We start from the raw sequence: 19,100 nt of genomic DNA, 5'->3' as shown, positions 1-19,100 counted from the left end.
TGACAATCTATTATCTTAAGTTTTAAAACCTATACCTGGGCAGTCCCAACCAATAACTCGGTACTGCATATATTGTTTCTCCTTCCAGTATAAAGGATATATATATACATTACAAAGTAAACTCCAAAATGAAGTTATAAAAGCACTTTTACCATAGAAGGCTTTTAGACTTTAAACAAAATGGTAACATTAGATAGTACGTCATTCCAGGACAGTTAAGCCGGGCTCGTGTTGAATGAGAAGGAGTTTAGTTTGTATCCTGTCCCACTGTAGAACTTATTCTGAAACTCCACCCTTAAAGAAAAAAATATGGAAAACATTTCAGAGAAATCTGAATACAGAAGATTAAGCATGGCAAGATTATCAATGGCATTTATATTTATGACAAAAACTCTACGTATTATGTATTCAAATGGGTCACTATGTGCTTTAGATCAATACAATAACTACAGCGCAGCCATCTTTCACCTTTTTTTAGGGTGAATTTTTAACAGGCATATATATGACTATGTATAACCCAAGACATAGTTCTACATCTCAGTACTCTTTTGATTATGCCTTCAAAAATCCAAAGATGGCAGACTGTTTTGGTCTTTTTCAGCGGTCTGAAGCTATGTTTCTGAGCGATGTCCTGTTCTCCAGACTGATGAGTGGTGTATTGTTTTCACTGGGCTTGGAGGGGAGAGTGGTGGGTGGAGCTGTGAATGACTCACTTGATGCACACCGCATGACACATTGTCTCCATATTAGTGTGTGCGTGCATGTGTGTGTGTGTATTGAGGCTGTAAACCCACCAGTGTAGTCGCAGGGCATGCAGGAAGGCAGACAGGCCCTCCATGATGAGGAGGATTGAGACGGTGAGCATGGCGAAGAAGGAGAAGATGACCGCAAGCACCACAGAGCCCGCGTAGCCTTCCCACGACAACGAGATCCGCATCACCATCACCCATAGTACCTCCGATAGCTCTGCAGTACACACAAATGCACACACACATTTGTCAGTGTCTGAATGACACTCATTAAAATAAGGTTGTATGCACAGACTTAATTACACGGTTATTAGACAAGGCTAAAATATAATATAATCCGGCTTTGGCTTATTAAGAAGTTACGCTGTGTCTGTGTGTGAGAATGTCCTGCATCTGTTGTTTGTACATAGGATATGGAGAGAATGATCTTTGGATGTGGACCAATGCCCACACGTGTCAAGTGTTGTGTATAATACACTTATACTTGGATTGAGATCCAAAGATTCACAGTATTTTCAAGTGGGGAAGATGCATTTCTGAGTCTGGGTGTACGGATGGGAGGGTGGGTGGTGAGGGTGTGCACTTACGGGCGTGTGCCAGGCTCAGGGCCCACAGCCGCAGGTAGGAGGCTGTGTTGGAGATGCAGCCCAAGCAGTACTCGATGGTGTGGATGGCCTGGTGCATGAACACCTCGGCCCCATCAAACTCCTGCAGAGACGCAAGGGGAGCCCGTATGAAACAAGCCAACACACGCACGCGTGCCCGTACACTTTAACATTAACATAACATTGTAGCTTTAACATTAAGTAAAATTTTCGCGCAAATTCAAGCACTCCGAATACTATGATTTACCCAAGCCACACCCTTGGAAGACCATATTCTTCAAGTAATAGTATCAGATTCAAACCCTAGAAAGTTTGAAAGAGCTGGCTTAAATGCTTTTCTAGTTATATCAATTTGAAAATAGCTCTTCAGAAAACACTGCTTAAAAAGCATCACCCCCTCCCCCCTAAAACATCTTTTTGTGACAAAACTTTTGGGAGTAGATAGCTAATATTTGGGACTATACCTATTAAGAAGTGTATGAACAACCTTGACATTTTTCAGCCAAATCTGAGACGGTCGAGTGGGAGCCATTGTCCCACTTGACATGGAATGACTCTTTTGCAATATACAAAATGCACAGATGAATTAAAAACTGTCATGATTCCGCCCTGTATTCCCCTGTGTCCTGTCCTGTCATGTGGTGTGTTTCTTGTATCCTGTTCATTGTCTTGTTCTAGACCCTCTGCCCCCCTGGTTCCTGAAAGACTGATGGGTTGCTAAACCGATCACCAGAACTCTTGCACCACTGCTGCCACTAACCTCGCCAGCTATAGCTTTTATGTCCTGCCCAGATTTTAACTTGTTTCTAGATCATCTTGTCTGAGTTTCTAAGCCATGTTCATTGGTTACGCCAAGTATGGATTGGAATTCATCTTTTTATGCCAAATACAAATTCTGGAAGTGACTAGTTTGCCTGTTTTCTGGATTATGATTTTGCCTATTCCTCTGGACTTCTGTGTATTTGGATTCCGATCTCTGACTGCCTGACTGCGAGCTTTGTGTTCCGCTTGCTGATATCTTCGTATTGGATTCTACCTGTTCCCTTGTACCTCTGCCCTTACAGTGTGCCCTTTGACTTCCTTCTTGAAAGCTTCAACCTTCATGTCTGCCTGGCCTCACTGGCAAAAAATAAAATGATGAGCATAAAGCAATGAAATAAGGTTAATGCTCCTGATCCACTGCGGGCCATACTGTGGGCCATCTCCCAGTCGCTCTCACCTTAGGCTCTAGCCCCCCGTTGCCCTCCAGGTCTCCCTGCAGGGTGTTGATGGAGCTGGTGTCCGTCCCCACAGGAGCCTGCTCTTCCTGATTCTGCAACACACAGGTGAGACCACACCAATATGGAAATATATGCTGTCACTACAGTCATGATCCTTTTGTATAGCTATTACACTCACACACATAGTATACACACTACACTAAGCCACATATATATATGCCCACAACCACTTGTTATATCCCCCCCCCCACACACACACACAAAGACTGTGCTTCTTACTGTGCTGCTGCGGGTTCTTCTGTGCTTGAGGTAGAGGTGGAGGGGTTTGCCCAATAACAGCACTGGCACCGAGCTCAGAGCCAACACCACCAGCACCCGCTGCACAACCACCTGCCCAGGTGCAGAGAAAATAGATCCTTCTTTAGACAGCAGCAGACACACTTACTGGACAGCACCGGGCCTGTTCTAACAGACACACTCACTGGACAGCACCGGGCCTGTTCTAACAGACACACTCACTGGACAGCACCGGGCCTGTTCTAACAGACACTCCCTTCTACGTTCTGTGAGTAGTTCTGTGAAGACTAGTTCTTAAGCACTGACAAGTTGTATTGACGCTTTCATGGCCGTTAATCTCCTCCTCTCCATAAAGTGAGTCTATCTCTCTGCTTCTGACAGTTTTTTCCTGCGTGTTGTGACGCTCCTGTAAGGGAGACGCACAGAGAGTGTAGGAATCCCTCTGACACGCCCCCCCATTGATGCCCGGTGCAGCTAATCAACAGCCGCTGGTTCTTTAAAAAGTTTGAATTGACAAGCGGAAAAAGAGACCGGGAGACAACCCGGTGCAAATACATTGAGGTTTCGCCGAGCGGTAAAACAGCCGAGGACGAGTGAGTACCATAGTGGCCTAACCGTAAAGCTCTCTGATCTTGGAAGGCACTCTGCCCCGGGGAATATACTACCAGTTTCGCCGAGCGGCAAACAAAGACGTTTACTGACTGGCTCCAGACTGGTCGAACTTTCCAAATTTGATTTTGAATTATTAACGACTATTTTTGTTTTGTTTTGTGAAAGGGAATTGTGTATATGAGCAGGGGTTTTGTTACATGTTGAAAGGGGAATGTTTGTATGAGCCAGGGGGCTGGGTTTTGTTCCATTTTGAGCGGAATTGTTTATATGGTTTGTTACATTTTGAACGGAAAACATTTATCATATACTGTAACTGAAACATTTTCCCCATGGACATTACCCAAATCAATGACTAATCCCCGGACCACCTGAACTGTGACCACTTGGTCTTTATCACCCTCACCTGGCGGCAATTGAGCACAAACACCCACCCACACACTTTCTCATACACTCTGGTTTCATCTAAGGAAACTTTCTGTAACCGTAAACTGTATTACTTTTTGTTGCATACTGCATTGGATTAGTTTTGTTGAATACTGCATGGTATTAGTTATCTTTTGTTGAATACTGCATTGTGCTGTTTCTTTTGAATATATCCATGACTATTGAAAATTGAGTCTAACTCCTGTTTTGAATTTTGCTGTTTAAAACATTAAGAAATATTCAGTCATCTCAGTCTGTTTTAGCACTGTAATAGCATATCATGGTGTTAATCAAACTGAGTCCTTTGTAATGACTCTGACTAGAAGTTTAACCATAGTTAAAACCGTTACAGTGTGTTGTTTGTTTTTTTGCTATCATCGAAGGGGACCCTTAGCTTGGCTTACCTGTCCGGGGTACAGTGGCGGGTTGTCTGGGTTCTGGGCGAACAGGAACATGTCTATGAAGTGGATGAGGATGCTGGGGGCCCGGTCCGAGTCCCGTGGCCCGAAGGCGACCCATTTGAAGACGACCATGAAGACCAGGTATCCGAAGAGGCTGAGCATGAACACCAGCTCCGGCAGCAGCACCAGGAACACACTGCTCAGCTGGCCAAAGTGGCTGACAGAAGAACAGCAGGCCGAGTGAGAACACAGTGTCAGAACAAAAGGGCACAAATATGAAGCCTACGTTAATCAGAAAAAGCCCATCTGTTTGTCAACCTGAAGCTACAAACATGCAATCAGCGTATACCAAATACAAACAGGCAATCAGCGTATACCAAATACAAACAGGCAATCAGCGTATACCAAATACAAAGCAAGTCTGATGACCCAGTGGGAAGGACTAGCTGTGCTGGTGCGTTTACGCTGTCAGAAGTGAGGCGTGACTCACATGTAGTTGACGAATGACAGGCACACTCCAAAGGTCATGTGGATGACTCCGATGATGACAGACATCTTCATCTTGTAGGAATTGAGGAAGGTCAGGTGGTTATTCGCTAACCGCCAGATCTGCGCAAGGACGGGGAGACAGAGAATCTGTATTTCAATCACTGAGAACCACTCTGGTGTGCCATCACTTTTCATCAGGTTAAAATGGGATAGATGATGTATGCTGAGGTACTCTACCGGGTCAATGCCGAATGGATACGGTCCCTGGAAAACTCCAGTCACGTTCGGGTCCAGGCTGAGGTATTGGTTCTCCCGTAGAGTGTCTTCACTGATGGAGACAGGCGGGGGAGTTAATGTGTCTGCAGGACTATCAGTGGAGAAGGCAGTCTGGCAGGGCTGCCTTATGGCATTTGAATAAATTGTGTGTGTGTGTGTGTGTGTGTGTGTGTGTGTGTGTGTGTGTGTGTGTGTGTGTGTGTGTGTGTGTGTGTGTGTGTGTGCGTGTGTGTGTGCGCGTGTGTGTGTGTGTGTGTGTGAGTGTGTGTGTGTGTGTCTGTGTGTGTGTGTGTGTGTGTGTGTGTGTGAGAGAGTCTTTACCTCCAGTTGTAGTGCTGGATCATAGGCTGCAGGTGCCAACCCGAGGGGAAGGGGCTGAGGCCTTTGCTGAAGCACTCGTTGTAGATGGCTCCCGTGTAAATGGAGAAGAGGCCCATCAGCAGAATCAGATAGCGTCCTCCGAACAGCATCCTCCAGATCTGACACACACACAGGGCAATTGGGCTATCAGTCACAACGCTGGAGAGAGACACACGCACAAACACACTAAGCCAGGCCTTGGCAGCTGGCAGCTGAGCATTGCTTTTCACAAGCACAAGTACTCTATCTTTGCACTATCCACACATGCACATGAACACTATCTCTCTGCACTCTTTGCACTACTTTCTTCGAGGACATCAACACTGTCACGATCAATGCACACTGAAATATAGGGCCAGGTCTATCCTGTTTCTGTAAACACCCCTCTCCCTGTGAACATGTTCTCCCTATGTGTATAATGCAAATAATATTGTTTTTATTGTGATTCATGTATGTTTGTGAGTTAAGTGTATAAGCCACTGGATGAGCTAAATTTCCCTCGGGATAAATAAAGTATCCATCTATCTATGTATCCATCTATCTATCTATCTTCTGATATGCTCGATATATTGATATTGATATCAGTATGCGCAGTTAGTCACGGATGTTTACAACATAGTTGTGAGGACACTATACAATAATTCAAAAGTCAATTGGATGACATTATTCCTGGTAAACAGGAAGATGTTCCTGGTTGAGGTTCATTGAAACAGGATTGTAATACATAATGAGGGGGAGGTATTTGGTGCAGGCCATATTGACATTTTGAGTTACAAGTCCTGTTTCATGTGAAGGAGTTGCGTGATGAAAAAAGGTGTGTTTTTTATTATTATTATTATTTACAAACTGCCCAAAGTGATTTAATCGGTCATTGGAGTGTAGCTGGGTGGTGTAAGAACTCATCACAACTGAAATGATCTATGAGCTATCCAACTACAATAATACGTCTGTTGTCAGGAAAGACAGGACATCTGGATCTGGTTCATCAGAAGTAACATAGATGCAGTAATGGAGACGTGAGCAGCTTTTGGACAGCTAATATCAGTGGTGGGATTTCACCTCATTAGTGTTGTTCCTCAGTTTGGGGTCCCTCTCCTCCACCACCATCCACAGGGCTGCCATAGTCATGAGGAAGCCGTGGCCAACGTCTCCAAACATCACCGCAAACAGGAAAGGGAAGGTGATGATGGTGTACACGGCTGGAAGAAGGAGAAAAACCACACACATATCAATGTCATCTATAAATCTATCTATCTATTTATCTGTCTGTCTGTCTGTCTTTCTGTCTGTCTGTCTGTCTGACTGTCTGTCTGTCTGTCTGTCTGTCTGTCTGTCTGTCTGTCCGTCTGTCCGTCTGTCCGTCTGTCCGTCTGTCTATCTATCTATATGTCTGATATCTCTTACAGTGGGGCAAAAAAGTATTTAGTCAACCACCAATTGTGCAAGTTCTCCCACTTAAAAAGATGAGAGGTGTCTGTAATTTTCATCATAGGTATACCTCAACTATGAGAGACAAAATGAGGGGGAAAATCCAGAAAATCACATTGTCTGATTTTTAAAGAATTTATTTGCAAATTATGGTGGAAAATAAGTATTTGGTCACCTACAAACAAGCAAGATTTTTGGCTCTCACAGACCTGTTACTTTTTCTTTAAGAGGCTCCTCTGTCCTCAACTGTATTAATGGCACCTTTTTGAACTTGTTATCAGTATAAAAGACACCTGTCCACAACCTCAAACAGTCACACTCCAAACTCCACTATGGACAAGATCAAAGGGAGGGGGACCAAGACGACTGATCCATTTAAAGGAAAGAATGAATGGGGCCATGTATCGTGAGATTTTGGGTGAAAACATCCTTCCATCAGCGAGTGCATTGAAGATGAAACATAGCTGGGTCTTTCATAGGGATGACAACCGATAAGATTTTAACGATTCCGGTTCCTTATCGATTCCTGCTTATCGAACCGATTCCTTATCGATTCTCTTAACGGTTCTTATAATTGGGTAAGGGGTGAAAAAAGAGCACAAACAGGTTTTTTACATTAATGTTCTTTTATATAAATTTCTAGAATGTTTACATACACATTTAAATAAAACTTACATAACTTAAATAAAATGTGTTCTGTTTAATATAAACGTTCATAAAAATAACAATGCTCCTTCCTTTTGTAAAAGGGTATATTATTAACTGAGCTGCCAAAGCAATGTAGCAATGTAGAGTCCACTACAAACACAATAACGCACTGAAACATACTTACTTGTATCATGTACAAACTAGGCACTCAGTATATTTAACACTTAGCTATTGCTGCCACTGAATTGGCTACGAGAAACTTATCAATATCGAACTGTCAAACTGAGGGAGCTGCATGCGTTATTATTAACGGAGTATTTTGTACAGCCTAACCCTACCCTAGAACCAACAGAGGGGAGGCAAGCACTGCCCCTGCCTCTAGCCAACGGCTGAAAATAGAAGATTCTACAGTTAAGCTAGCCTAGTTATATGTAAGTTATATATAGGCTAATATATGACAATGTCCAACATCGCCCATTCTGTTAAGCAATTCAATGCTAAGTTTAGTTATGGTTAACACGAAAACGCAAACGTTTGCTGATAACACACGAGTAACACCGTTATGACTTATGATAAAACATTTTGAGGAGTTTACCTTGGCAAGTTAGGGATGAAGCGCCGACGTTAGTTGAGCTGCTGCTGGCATCGAAAACATGACATTCTTGTAATTTTATACCATGTGTGCTCAAGTGCTTATTCATGGTAGATGTACTTCCTCCCTTTGAGGAAATACATTTTTTACAGAGGTTACAAGTGACCGTGTTTGCATCCGTTCGGGTGAAATAAATCCACACTTTAGATCGCTTCTGTCGAGTTGCCATTTCTGCTGCGGTCTGATTACTATTAAGAGTTTGCGCTTGCGCAAACGGCACATAGACCCGTTAACAGACCCGGTTATGAATTTGGCTAACGATTCCAAAGATTCGGCTCATTGGGAGACGGTTCTAAACAAGACCCGGTTCTCGGTTCCCATCCCTAGTCTTTCAGCATGACAATGATCCCAAACAAACCGCCCGGGCAACGAAGGAGAGGCTTCGTAAGATGCATTTCAAGGTCCTGGAGTGGCCTAGCCAGTCTCCAGATCTCAACCCCATAGAAAATCTGTGGAGGGAGTTGAAAGTCCGTTATGCCAAGGGATAGCCCCAAAACATCACTGCTCTAGAGATCTGCATGGAGGAATGGGCCAAAATACCAGCAACAGTGTGTGAAAAGCTTGTGAAGACTTACAGAAAACATTTGACCTCTGTCATTGCCAACAAAGGGTATTTAACAAAGAATTGAGATGAACTTTTGTTATTGACCAAATACTTATTTTCCACCATAATTTGCAAATAAATTCTTTTAAAATCAGACAATGTGATTTTCTGGATTTTTTTTGCTCATTTTGTCTCTCATAGTTGAGGTATACCTATGATGAAAATGACAGGACTCTCTCATCTTTTTAAGTGGGAGAACTTGCACAATTGGTGGTTGACTAAATACTTTTTTGCCCCACTGTATGTGTAATACATCTCCATAAATGCCATCCTATAGGGTGAAACCTTACAAACCTCTATAAACTTCCATGTGTCCTGTTGACAATAGGTAGCACACTGGATAATCCTCATCCCTTATCAGTGAGGCTGGGTTCAATGTGTAGACATAGTAGAGCAAGTGTGTTACCTGGGTTGACCTCCCTATAGCTGGCTATCCCATAAGCATCCACTAGGCTCTGAAATCCTGCAGTGAAGGAGTTGGTGTTGAAGAGAGTAGGGGGAGAGGTGGGGGCTGGCAGTCGATTGTAGAATGAATCCACTCCACTGCCACTCTTCCTCTGCGGGGGGGGGGGGGGAGATGGGTTGGGGGGTGAAGAGGACTCATCTGTCAGCTATCATGACATCAAAATAATACACAAGTGCTACTGATTAGTTTGAAACTGATGTTAAAAGACAACAGAATATCTACACGCTATTTTTATTGGGAGCAATTTATAGCACATTAAGGGCCTTAATGTCATTGACGGGCAATGAGCAAAGCAACAAGCAAAACCCACCAGTCCGCGCATGATCTAAAGCTATTGTGTGGTGTGTGGGAGCACTGCACTGACCCACCCATATCTGCACTCATGGTATTAATTTAGCAAAATTATTTTACCAACTTTTAAAATAAGCTTTAGTTCATGCACCAGACACTTTGCTAGCTGCCAGTGGCCTGTCAATGAAATGAGGGCCGTAAGAGTCTGTGCTCTTCTCATGGTTGTGGTAGTAATTGGGCTTCTTGCTATTTCCCCTCCAACTCTACAGCATATCTGCCTTTATGGGTTCTCCCCTTCATCCCATTGCCCTCTGTGTTATGTGTTCTTCACTCCCTGGCTCACTCTTCTCCATTCTTTCTCCTCTCTCTTCCTTCTCTTACCGTGCCCTCGATAAGTGCGCTCTGCAGCAGCAGCAGCTTCCTGACGGGGCACCAGGCCTCGGCGATCAGGCACTTGTCGGTGACGGATGGGCTGCAGAGATTGAGCACTGTCTGCACCGCCTTGCACTTCCGGACGCGCACACGCCACCGCGGCATCTCCGCCACCGCCCGGGCCAGCAGCTGCTGCAGGTACTGCTCCGTCTGGGCAAGGACCTGCTCATGGACAAGTCAGACACGGAGAAACAGGCAGGGGAGATGTAAACAAGCTTCTCGAACAGGCTTACAGAAAGTTTTCTCCATCTCCTCACATCTTCTTACTTCATTAACAAACTTCCGCTGAAAAGCGTTTACATTTGGGTTCAACTGTCAAACAAAGGGGTCAATTATTAAAAAAGAATCCCATCACATCGCAGCTCACAGCCAAGGCAGACATGGAGAAACAGGCCAGGGAGGAGGAGGAGGAGGTGTGGAGAGTTGGAGGTCAGGTCAAAGGAACAGAGGGACAAATGGAATGAGCAAAATGACAGAGACAAGGAGGAGGAATGTGACCACAGTCACCATAACGCACAAACACATCCAGTGTTTATATCAAGTTACATCAATGTCATCAATCTGAAAAATGCCTTATCCTTCTCTGCTCTTTTCTTTTTCTCAGTCTCTCACCGTTCTAATATCCAGGATTCTGCCTTGAAGTCCATGTAGAATCTCCTCTCTCTCAGCTGTGCTTTCTGGATAGGCAAATGTGTGTGTGTGAAAACTAAGAGACAGAGAGAAATATCTGTTACTAGCTTAGTTGCCTCTTATAAGCGTGTATTAACGTTTCTATTCTTTAACAGGAACGATATATCCATAACAAATACACACCAGTCGCATATCTTTTTGACTTTCTGGCCAATTTGGTCACCCCAGTATGAGATGAGGAATACTGTCCATTGATCCATCTCACCCTGTCATTTTTACACACAAGAGAAACTATGATCAGGAATGTATTGCATAGCCATTAACAGGTTGAGCCATTATTGTTAGAAAACAACAGGCCTTAAATACATGACGACTTCCTCTTACAGTGTCAGATAACTCCATCTCCCAGAAGTCCACAATGATGTAACCTCGACAGGCACGCCAGAGCAACCGTTCAAAAGACGGAACTTTCCAGGGGTGGACCACTCCTGCCACAAAACTAGAAAGCATAAATGTGACACTGAGACACATGTTCATCCTCCCCTCCACTTCTACGCACAGTGTGTGATCCCTTACCCAATTATCAAGAAATGACACTAGATACGATTTAGTCAAGCATACTCATAAATATGCTGTAAAGGTTTTGTGATGTCTCCTTTCTTAGACAAAACTATTTTGAGACCATTTCTGCACTTATAAGAACAAGCCTGCACCTGACATATATATAACAAAAGAAAAACAACCAGCCTTTTTTTTTAAACACATAAATATCTGACGTCCTTCATACCTCAGTCTGATGTCTTGTCTATTATCCAAAAGGGAAGCCGTCTCAACAGTTGTAGGAGGCAGGGGGGCCTTATGTGGAATAGAGACCGAAGGAAACATCAGTCAGTGGAAAACATCAAACCAAAATGACAGCATTATTAACAGCAATTTGAAGCTATCTGGTTGGGTGCGTGTGGTCTGCTGTATCACCTGTGAAGCAGTGACTGAGTGAGTTTGGATCAGAACACCTCTGTATTGACTGAGCTGGGTCAGCTGGTTCCTCAAGCTATCTCTGTTCCTGGACACCTAAGCAGGGGATCAAACTGAGGTCAAAACCCAGACATCATTACATCTAACCGAATCAAATTCAATATAAAATCCATAATCCATATGCTTCTCCCTGATAAAATAACAATATTCTTTAAGCCATATAAATGCATCTGTTCTACCTTCAGTATGATACAAAAGTCTTAAATGTTATCACAAATATGAGTGGAGCCTCAAATGGCCCTGATTCATCAGATAATTCAAAAGCTATGAAAGCCTAAATCTACTTACAGTCTCAAAAGGTCAAAAGATATTTCAGAACGAAATGCAAAGTAGTTGATTTGAAGTTTATCTTTTTTCCAAACCTTACCATAGCAAATTGTCACTCATATTTGTGAGAGCATCACAGCAAACACTCCTGCACATTCACACACACACACACACACACACACACACACACACACACACACACACACACACACACACACACACACACACACACACACACACACACACACACACACACACACACACACACACACACACACACACACACAAACAAGAACATAGATATACACCTCTCTCAGCTCTCTGGCCAGTCTCTCGCTCTCCTCCTCGATGGCCAGCAGCTCTCTTGGCTGAGGGGCTGAGGGCACTGGGCTCGGCGTGGGCAGAGGCTCTGTCAGGGGTGGATACAGACAGCGGCCAATCTCCTGCTCCAGGAATGCTGACAGAACGAGAGGCAGTGAGGAAGAGTTAAGTGGAGCCCTGCCTGCCTTTGAGCTTTTGAGCAAGAAAATATGTAATGTGCAGCTGTTAGTGTGGGTTACATTAGATGATGGCTGATGATTATTCCAAATTTTAAAATTGATATTAAGTGCTGTGTTGAATGAACCTGCAAACGTGTGTAATTACAACGCAAGCTTACAGAACGTTTTCTCCATCTCCTCACATCTTCTTACTTCGTTCACAAACTTCCGCTGAAAAGCGTTTACATTTGGGTTCAACTGTCAAACAAAGGAGTCAATTATTAAAAAAGAATCCCATCTATTCAAACAGTATGATGATCAACAGCTACAACCAAAACAGGTGGGAATGCTTACATCTCTAAACTCAACCAGTCCCAGCTCTCCAAGTTCACTAACACAGTTGTATGCTGATCCTGACTGGAGGAAGAGTTGAACAAGACAGACCTCTTCACTCCGAAAAAGAGCACCCATGGTTGTCTGTAAGGTAAATGTCTTGCTTAAACACCAATCGATCAATCAATTTGTTTATTTGTTCAAGAGGGACAGTGTACATACATTTACATTTAGTCATTTAGCAGACGCTTTTGTCCAAAGCGGCGTACAAGGGAGAGAACAGTCAAGCTAAGAGCATTAAAAACCTGGTGTAACAATAAATACTGCTTATTTTTTTTTTTTTTTTTTAAAGATAGAAAGCGACATAGAAAGAATAAAAAGAAGTGCGGTCCTGTTACTGCTTAAGTGCAGGTTAAGCCAAGGTGCCAGTTAGGAAGGGAGGTGCTCTCTGAAGAGTTGGGTCTTCAAGAGCTTCTTAAGGCGGCTGCATGCTACAGCGTTGGGGGTTAACGGTTGCGCAAAATTTACTCGGTGCAGTTCATGCTCCCAAAGGTTGCGCGTGTTGTCATGAGCCTGCCATTTGCCTGGCAGATAGAAAGCTGTTTCCCTAACAGAAAGTCTGAAGCTTGAAGTTCTTTTCAAACCTTTGCTTGAGTAGCACTGTTAAACTGAGCAGACATGCAGACTACATTTGAGTAATCTCACCTTGTAACATTCGTTTTCTAAAAACAATCACATAGTATTGCATGTTTTACTGTGGTAGAAAATACGTTAGCTTAATGCTAACGTATATGGAAAATCCTATAGACACCGCGCTAGGTTTTAGCATCAAGTAATTCACGTTAATGTTTTTGTATGAGCCTGACATTTGCTCTGCAGATAGATAACAGGTTCCCTAACAGAAAGTCTGAAGCTTGAAGTTCTTTTCAAACCTTTACTTGGGAAGCACTGTAAAACTGAGTAGACATGCAGAATATTTTAGTAACCTCATCTCGTATCATTCGTTGATAGAATGCAGGCTGCGAGGCTCGCGTAAGGGCTTACGTAAAAAATGACGCAAGTCTAGAAAAAGGGGCCGACGCACGCAAGACGTAAGAAGTCGCGCAAGGGTCGCGCAAGGGGCTTGCGCGGCCTCTTGCGCTTGCGCTTACGCTTACGTAAGGAAGCATGAATCAGCCTTCAAAGGTAGAGAGGGATGCCCCTGCTCTGGTAGTGCTAGGCAGGTCGTTCCACCAACATACATGAAAATTAAAATGTAAATGCACCCAATTACAGCCAAAAGCCTAGTTTCCATTGGCAGTCCCCCTGGATGTTCACTGCATGGTACGGTACTTGTAAAGTCTGCATGGCTTGTTGATGCACTTTCTAGGACGCCACCACCATAATCACTGCATAGACCACTGCTCTGTGTGCACACAGGCCCCCTGCCTATAGAGTACCTGATTAAAGCTAAACAATGACTCTCAGTAAACTGCTCGAGAACTTCACAACGAGCTAATGAGATGTTACCACCACCATGAGCCAACTTCTGTTTATTTCTCATGTGACAACCCTGCAGTTCTGTTACTGAGTGTTCTGAGTGGTGGGAGAGACACATGTGACAGAGGGAATAGACTAACTTTAATTGGAGTCAGATGGGAGGGAATGCAGACTTGCACCACAGACAGTCTAGAGATTCCCTTCATGTGCCAATGCAAGTGGTCAAGTAAAGTCACATTTTTTTATATAGGCCTAGCACATTTAAAAACAACAGGAGTTATTTAAAACTGCATCCCATTAAGGTGAATCAGCAAAAAATAAAAATAGAAAAAATTAAAGAATAGAAAAAGAGATTTATAACACCACATACACATAAAACACGTATGGTATATAAAAGCAAAATCGAAAGATAAATCAAATAAAAACAAGGTACAAGCAAGCAAAAGCTAAAAGTAATGTATGAGTAAAATAAGAAAGTATTTAAAAGCAAAAAACTGAAAAGAAAGTGGCTAAGACAAATAAAAATGAACACAAGCTAATGCTAAAATTATTTCAAAAGAGAATGGATAAGAGAAACATTCATAGATCCATAGAACCATAACTGTGGGAAATAGAACCGAGTAAAACCACCAAAACAATAATAAAATAAAATATCAACAAACTGAATAAAGAGTGAACTTGACCAAAAACCATATTGGAACTTCAGATTGACTAAATTACAAATGAAAGTCTAACCTCTGACTGAGCTAAATGCAGCTAAAAGAATGCATCAACTAGTAATACAAGTGAGTTTGCAGTCTGGTTTTAAACGTGTCCAAGCAGATCTTACATAAAATGGGAGACTATTCCATCATTTTAAAAGCTAATTGGAGGGCCTTCAAGCCCTTGATGGAGAGTAAAGGGTCAGGAGATTGGAAATAAAGGCCAGAGGTAGACCAAAATTAGACTAAAATTATATGTGCCGCATTTTGAACCACTTGCAACTTAAAGTAACACTATGCAACAATTTGACAATTGAGATATGGCTTTATAGGCAAGTCGTTTTGGTATCATCCTCAAATTCATTTTGATAGCATATGGTCATGAGAAAGACAGATTAACACCTGTGCCTTACCCACTAGCCATCCAGGATATGCCCTACCCCTATGTAGTTATGTGTAACGGGCTGGTACACCCTGCAAAAATGAAAGGAAATCTCTCACGCATGACATTGCCAGCTAAACTACCAAAAGACACAAGTAAGTGTGTTGGCAAGCTTCTATCAGTGCCAGTTGGACTGTTGGTGGTGTTTGCAAAGTTTTTGCATGCCTTTCAGGAAGTTAGCTTACTAGTTTTGGAACAGAACTCCATATTGCTGCTTTAAGTGACTTCATTAATTGCAACATTCCAGTCTGGAAGATATAAAAGCATGGACCACCTTCTCACAATCTTTAAGGGACAGGACATTTCCCTTAGTTAGTAGTTTAGTTTAGTATGGAGGTAAATATATGTGACCTATGTGTGTATAAGGAAATCATAATTTAATTCTCAAGTAGGCCTAACTCACCTCCTCGTAGAAATGTAACTATCTGGTCGATTTAGCACCCTCAGCATCTTGCAGCGGTCAGTGTGATAGCGTGATATTTGTCAACAGTGAAATTTAGTTTAAGTTTAAGAACCTGTACGTCAACGTTCTCATGTGAACTAACGTTTAAGTTCTTCAACTTCATAAAAATCTTGCTTGCAAGTCAGTTCGCGTACGAATAACATCTACGTTTAGTTTATTATGTTAAGCCTGAAATACAGCCAGTCAACTAGCCTTGTTTCTCAGAGGAATGCCAGCTAGCCTAGCAGCTACGTTACTCCTGCAGGTTTTTTTAATAAGCTACCCTACGTTATAGGTTGACCATCTTAAGCATGACGAATAAATCTCGTCGCAGTGCTGAGACTTCCGATGTCTCAACCCTGCCGTATACGATAGCTAGCATTCAGCCAATGTTATCCTGTATTTGCAAAACAAGCCATCGAACCAGCTACAGGCTATTCAAACGAGCCAATAGTTCGTTTCATCTTCTTGATGGAACTACATGGTAAGATAGCACATACATATCACGTCAGTTACCAGTGAGCTAGCATTAGCTAGGAAACCATCTCTAAACAATCTTACATGCAGTTTAAATCAAACTTTGAAGTCATAACACATGTGCCTACCGTATAAGTTAGTGTGAATGAGCAGCCGGTAGTTTTGACGCACGTTAGAACCTTATTTTTACCATCTCCCACTGATGTCTGTTCCGGCCAGCCTACATGAATGCGCCCCGTGCTGATGTAAACAAAGAACTACAGAGAGCCTCAGCTAACGAAGTTAAACCAGTTCGTCCAACTATTTATCCGTATCTACGTCTCCAAGCTTTTTCAGCCTTATCCCACGTGATCTGTCCACTACATTATCTCTGCATGTGTTCAATGGTTGAGTAACGCACGTTGTAATTATGTTATAACACAATTTATTAACGATTATGTGCATGTGTTGTAAGTAAAAACGACGCGATTAAATATAAAAAAAAAACACTGTGATAGAATGGGTAGTTATTAAAGCTTTATTATAATAAATAAAATATACTACTGACACAAAATAATGGTGACAATCAAGAGGCACAATATTAACAAAAAAAGATATGGTAGGGAAAAAAATACTTCAAGAAAAAGAGGCCTTCATTATAGAAGAATAATACAGTGGCATGTTGTTTGACAATTTCACAAAGCATAATACAAAACTACTTTTTAAAAAATCCTTAATTTTAACATTTGGATTTTGAGAATGCATGTTGGGAAATTAATTGGGAATTGGTGGCATTGGGTAGCCTGGATGCCAGACCGAACTTAGCCCCGCCCACAAAATTTGAGGTTGGGAAGTTCGGTCTGGTACTGCTCCATTTGGGAGAAATTATCAGGAGGCAGGATTCTGCCTGACCAATCAAATTGTCAGGGCGGGCTTTATACGATGATGGACAGATGATAAACCGTAACGTTATCAACTACGTTATCAACTACGTCACCAACGCTTGGGTTGAGTTCGTATTCAACAAACATGGCTGCTGCTAGAGAGCTACAATTTGGGGATTCAAGTCTGTTTTAGAAGACATTGACAGCGCATTCATTTTGAAAGAGGAACAGAGACACGCTATCAAGGTATTTGTCGATCGAAAAGATGTTTTTGCCGTCCTTCCTACGGGATCCGGTAAAAGTTTAATGTATAAACTGGCACCAATGGTCATACTACGTTGCTCTGACTGGTTCTAGGTATATCCAATCGAGCGAAGAGGCATTTCGTTTAAAACACGCCCCATAATCACAGCCCAATGGTGCAGTATCAGACTCATATTCTGACTAGAATTATGAGTATGACATCGTCAGGTTAGGCATTGGGTAAAAGCTACAGCAAGAACACGTAGAGCATATGCTCCATATTGACCACCCAAGTAACATTGTATGATGTAAAAGATCACAGGTTACGGAAAGCTAGGTTGAAAATGTTGGCTACAATCTTAGTAATTTGTGTGAATAAATGCGTGTGTACGTCGCCTGTATGTAAGGGTATGTCACAGGGATCAGTGGCAGTGCAGTTTGTAAACCATAATGACTCTTTTAAGACCACACAACTTTTCAGTTGCGGACAGTCAAGTTGAGTAAAGTGTATTGAACAGTGATTAGTGGCAGATGGTTTGCAGTAGTCATCATATGGCATACTCATATGTGGCCAGGTAATGTCCAGAGTAGCTCATTGGTCCACTCCTTCTTGAGCCATCTTTGTCTGGGAGACAGTGCGTTTTGTTTTGTTTTTGTTTCCTGCTATATTTTAAGTCAGGATCCGATCCGACTCTCCATGGGGGGTTAACTGCGTTATCTCAAAGCACATGGCAGTGACAAATCCAGATCTTGGCCGCGTCAGTTCAAATCAAATGCGGAATGTTTACATCTGCTACCGTTGATTATACAGTAAATACGTTGTAAAATGAAACAAAAACACACCACAGTTAAAGTTGTATTAGTATTGATTGATTCACATCGATATGAATGGATTTCATAACAACTGGTGGAAAAGTAATATGAAAATATTTGTTCACTGAATTAGTGCGTTCTGTCCAAAACAGTTGCGTTCCAGTTTCAAAGTTTCAGTTTCGGTTTCAGTATTTCAACGTGAATGAGTTGGAGCACAAGAACTGAGCGTCTAGCAGCGATTATCATATCATAGACATATATGATGCATGTATATGTCTGTGGGCAGGATCTCAAGCACGTGCAAAAGTTGTTGTTGTCCAATTGGAATCTAGATTCGAGAGACACATGCGTGCCTAGTTCGATTCCCAGCGCAATCCGATCGTGTATCCAGGGGTCTACATCGGAGTCCAGTCGGACTCAAGTCGGACACAGGAAATCTAGATTTGGGCAGACACATGAATCGGATCTTCGATTTAAATCGGACTGAAATCGGAAACTGGACAGTTTTGCTTGTCCCAAAGATCAGGCTAGGCCATCCAGATAAGAGCTTGGTTGAATAGGAATAGGCAGTGTGAAGAGAAAGGCAAGTGACCCCTGTCTTGTGTGTACGAACAACCTACATACAGTTCCCCCCAGATCCCGACCGCATCCTGATGGTGCTGTCTGGAGAGACTGAGAACAACCGTAACTGAGAACTGCTGGGGAAATTGTGATAAAAACATCAGATAGGGAAGGTTATTAAAAATACAATTTGATAACTACTCCAGGTATAACATTAAGGAAAAGGAGGACCATTCTCCCTAAACTTTAAGAGAAAGTAAATAAACAAATGTATGTCAATTTAACACATTAGCGTTTTAAAACACTGATAACAAATGTTGTGATTTTGGCAGTGTGCTTTGGATTGTAACCATTTTGGAATATCTCTCTTCTGCCAATCTTC

General features: G+C 42.5%; 1 protein-coding gene across 1 annotated transcript; it reads right to left on the bottom strand.

The window, feature by feature from the left end:
* Positions 1-51: 51 nt before the first annotated feature.
* On the bottom strand, positions 52-16,520 carry tcirg1a (T cell immune regulator 1, ATPase H+ transporting V0 subunit a3a). Its single transcript, XM_080836988.1, has 21 exons — positions 16,367-16,520; positions 12,719-12,841; positions 12,544-12,622; positions 12,194-12,342; positions 11,559-11,654; positions 11,371-11,438; positions 10,968-11,082; positions 10,767-10,849; positions 10,566-10,659; positions 9,903-10,115; positions 9,171-9,321; positions 6,492-6,631; positions 5,394-5,551; positions 5,034-5,124; positions 4,798-4,916; positions 4,311-4,524; positions 2,854-2,964; positions 2,574-2,666; positions 1,337-1,457; positions 795-966; positions 52-294 (listed from the first exon to the last, which is right to left on the bottom strand). The coding sequence occupies exons 2-21, from the start codon at positions 12,833-12,835 to the stop codon at positions 216-218; spliced, it is 2,463 nt and encodes an 820-aa protein (XP_080693114.1). The 5' UTR covers positions 12,836-12,841; positions 16,367-16,520; the 3' UTR covers positions 52-215.
* Positions 16,521-19,100: the final 2,580 nt, after the last annotated feature.

Source organism: Sprattus sprattus (genome assembly GCF_963457725.1).
Source record: "Sprattus sprattus genome assembly, chromosome: 4".
NCBI classification, from domain to species: domain Eukaryota; kingdom Metazoa; phylum Chordata; class Actinopteri; order Clupeiformes; family Clupeidae; genus Sprattus; species Sprattus sprattus.
Note: the sequence above shows the minus strand (reverse complement) of the source record. Positions and strands in the feature narration are given on the sequence as shown.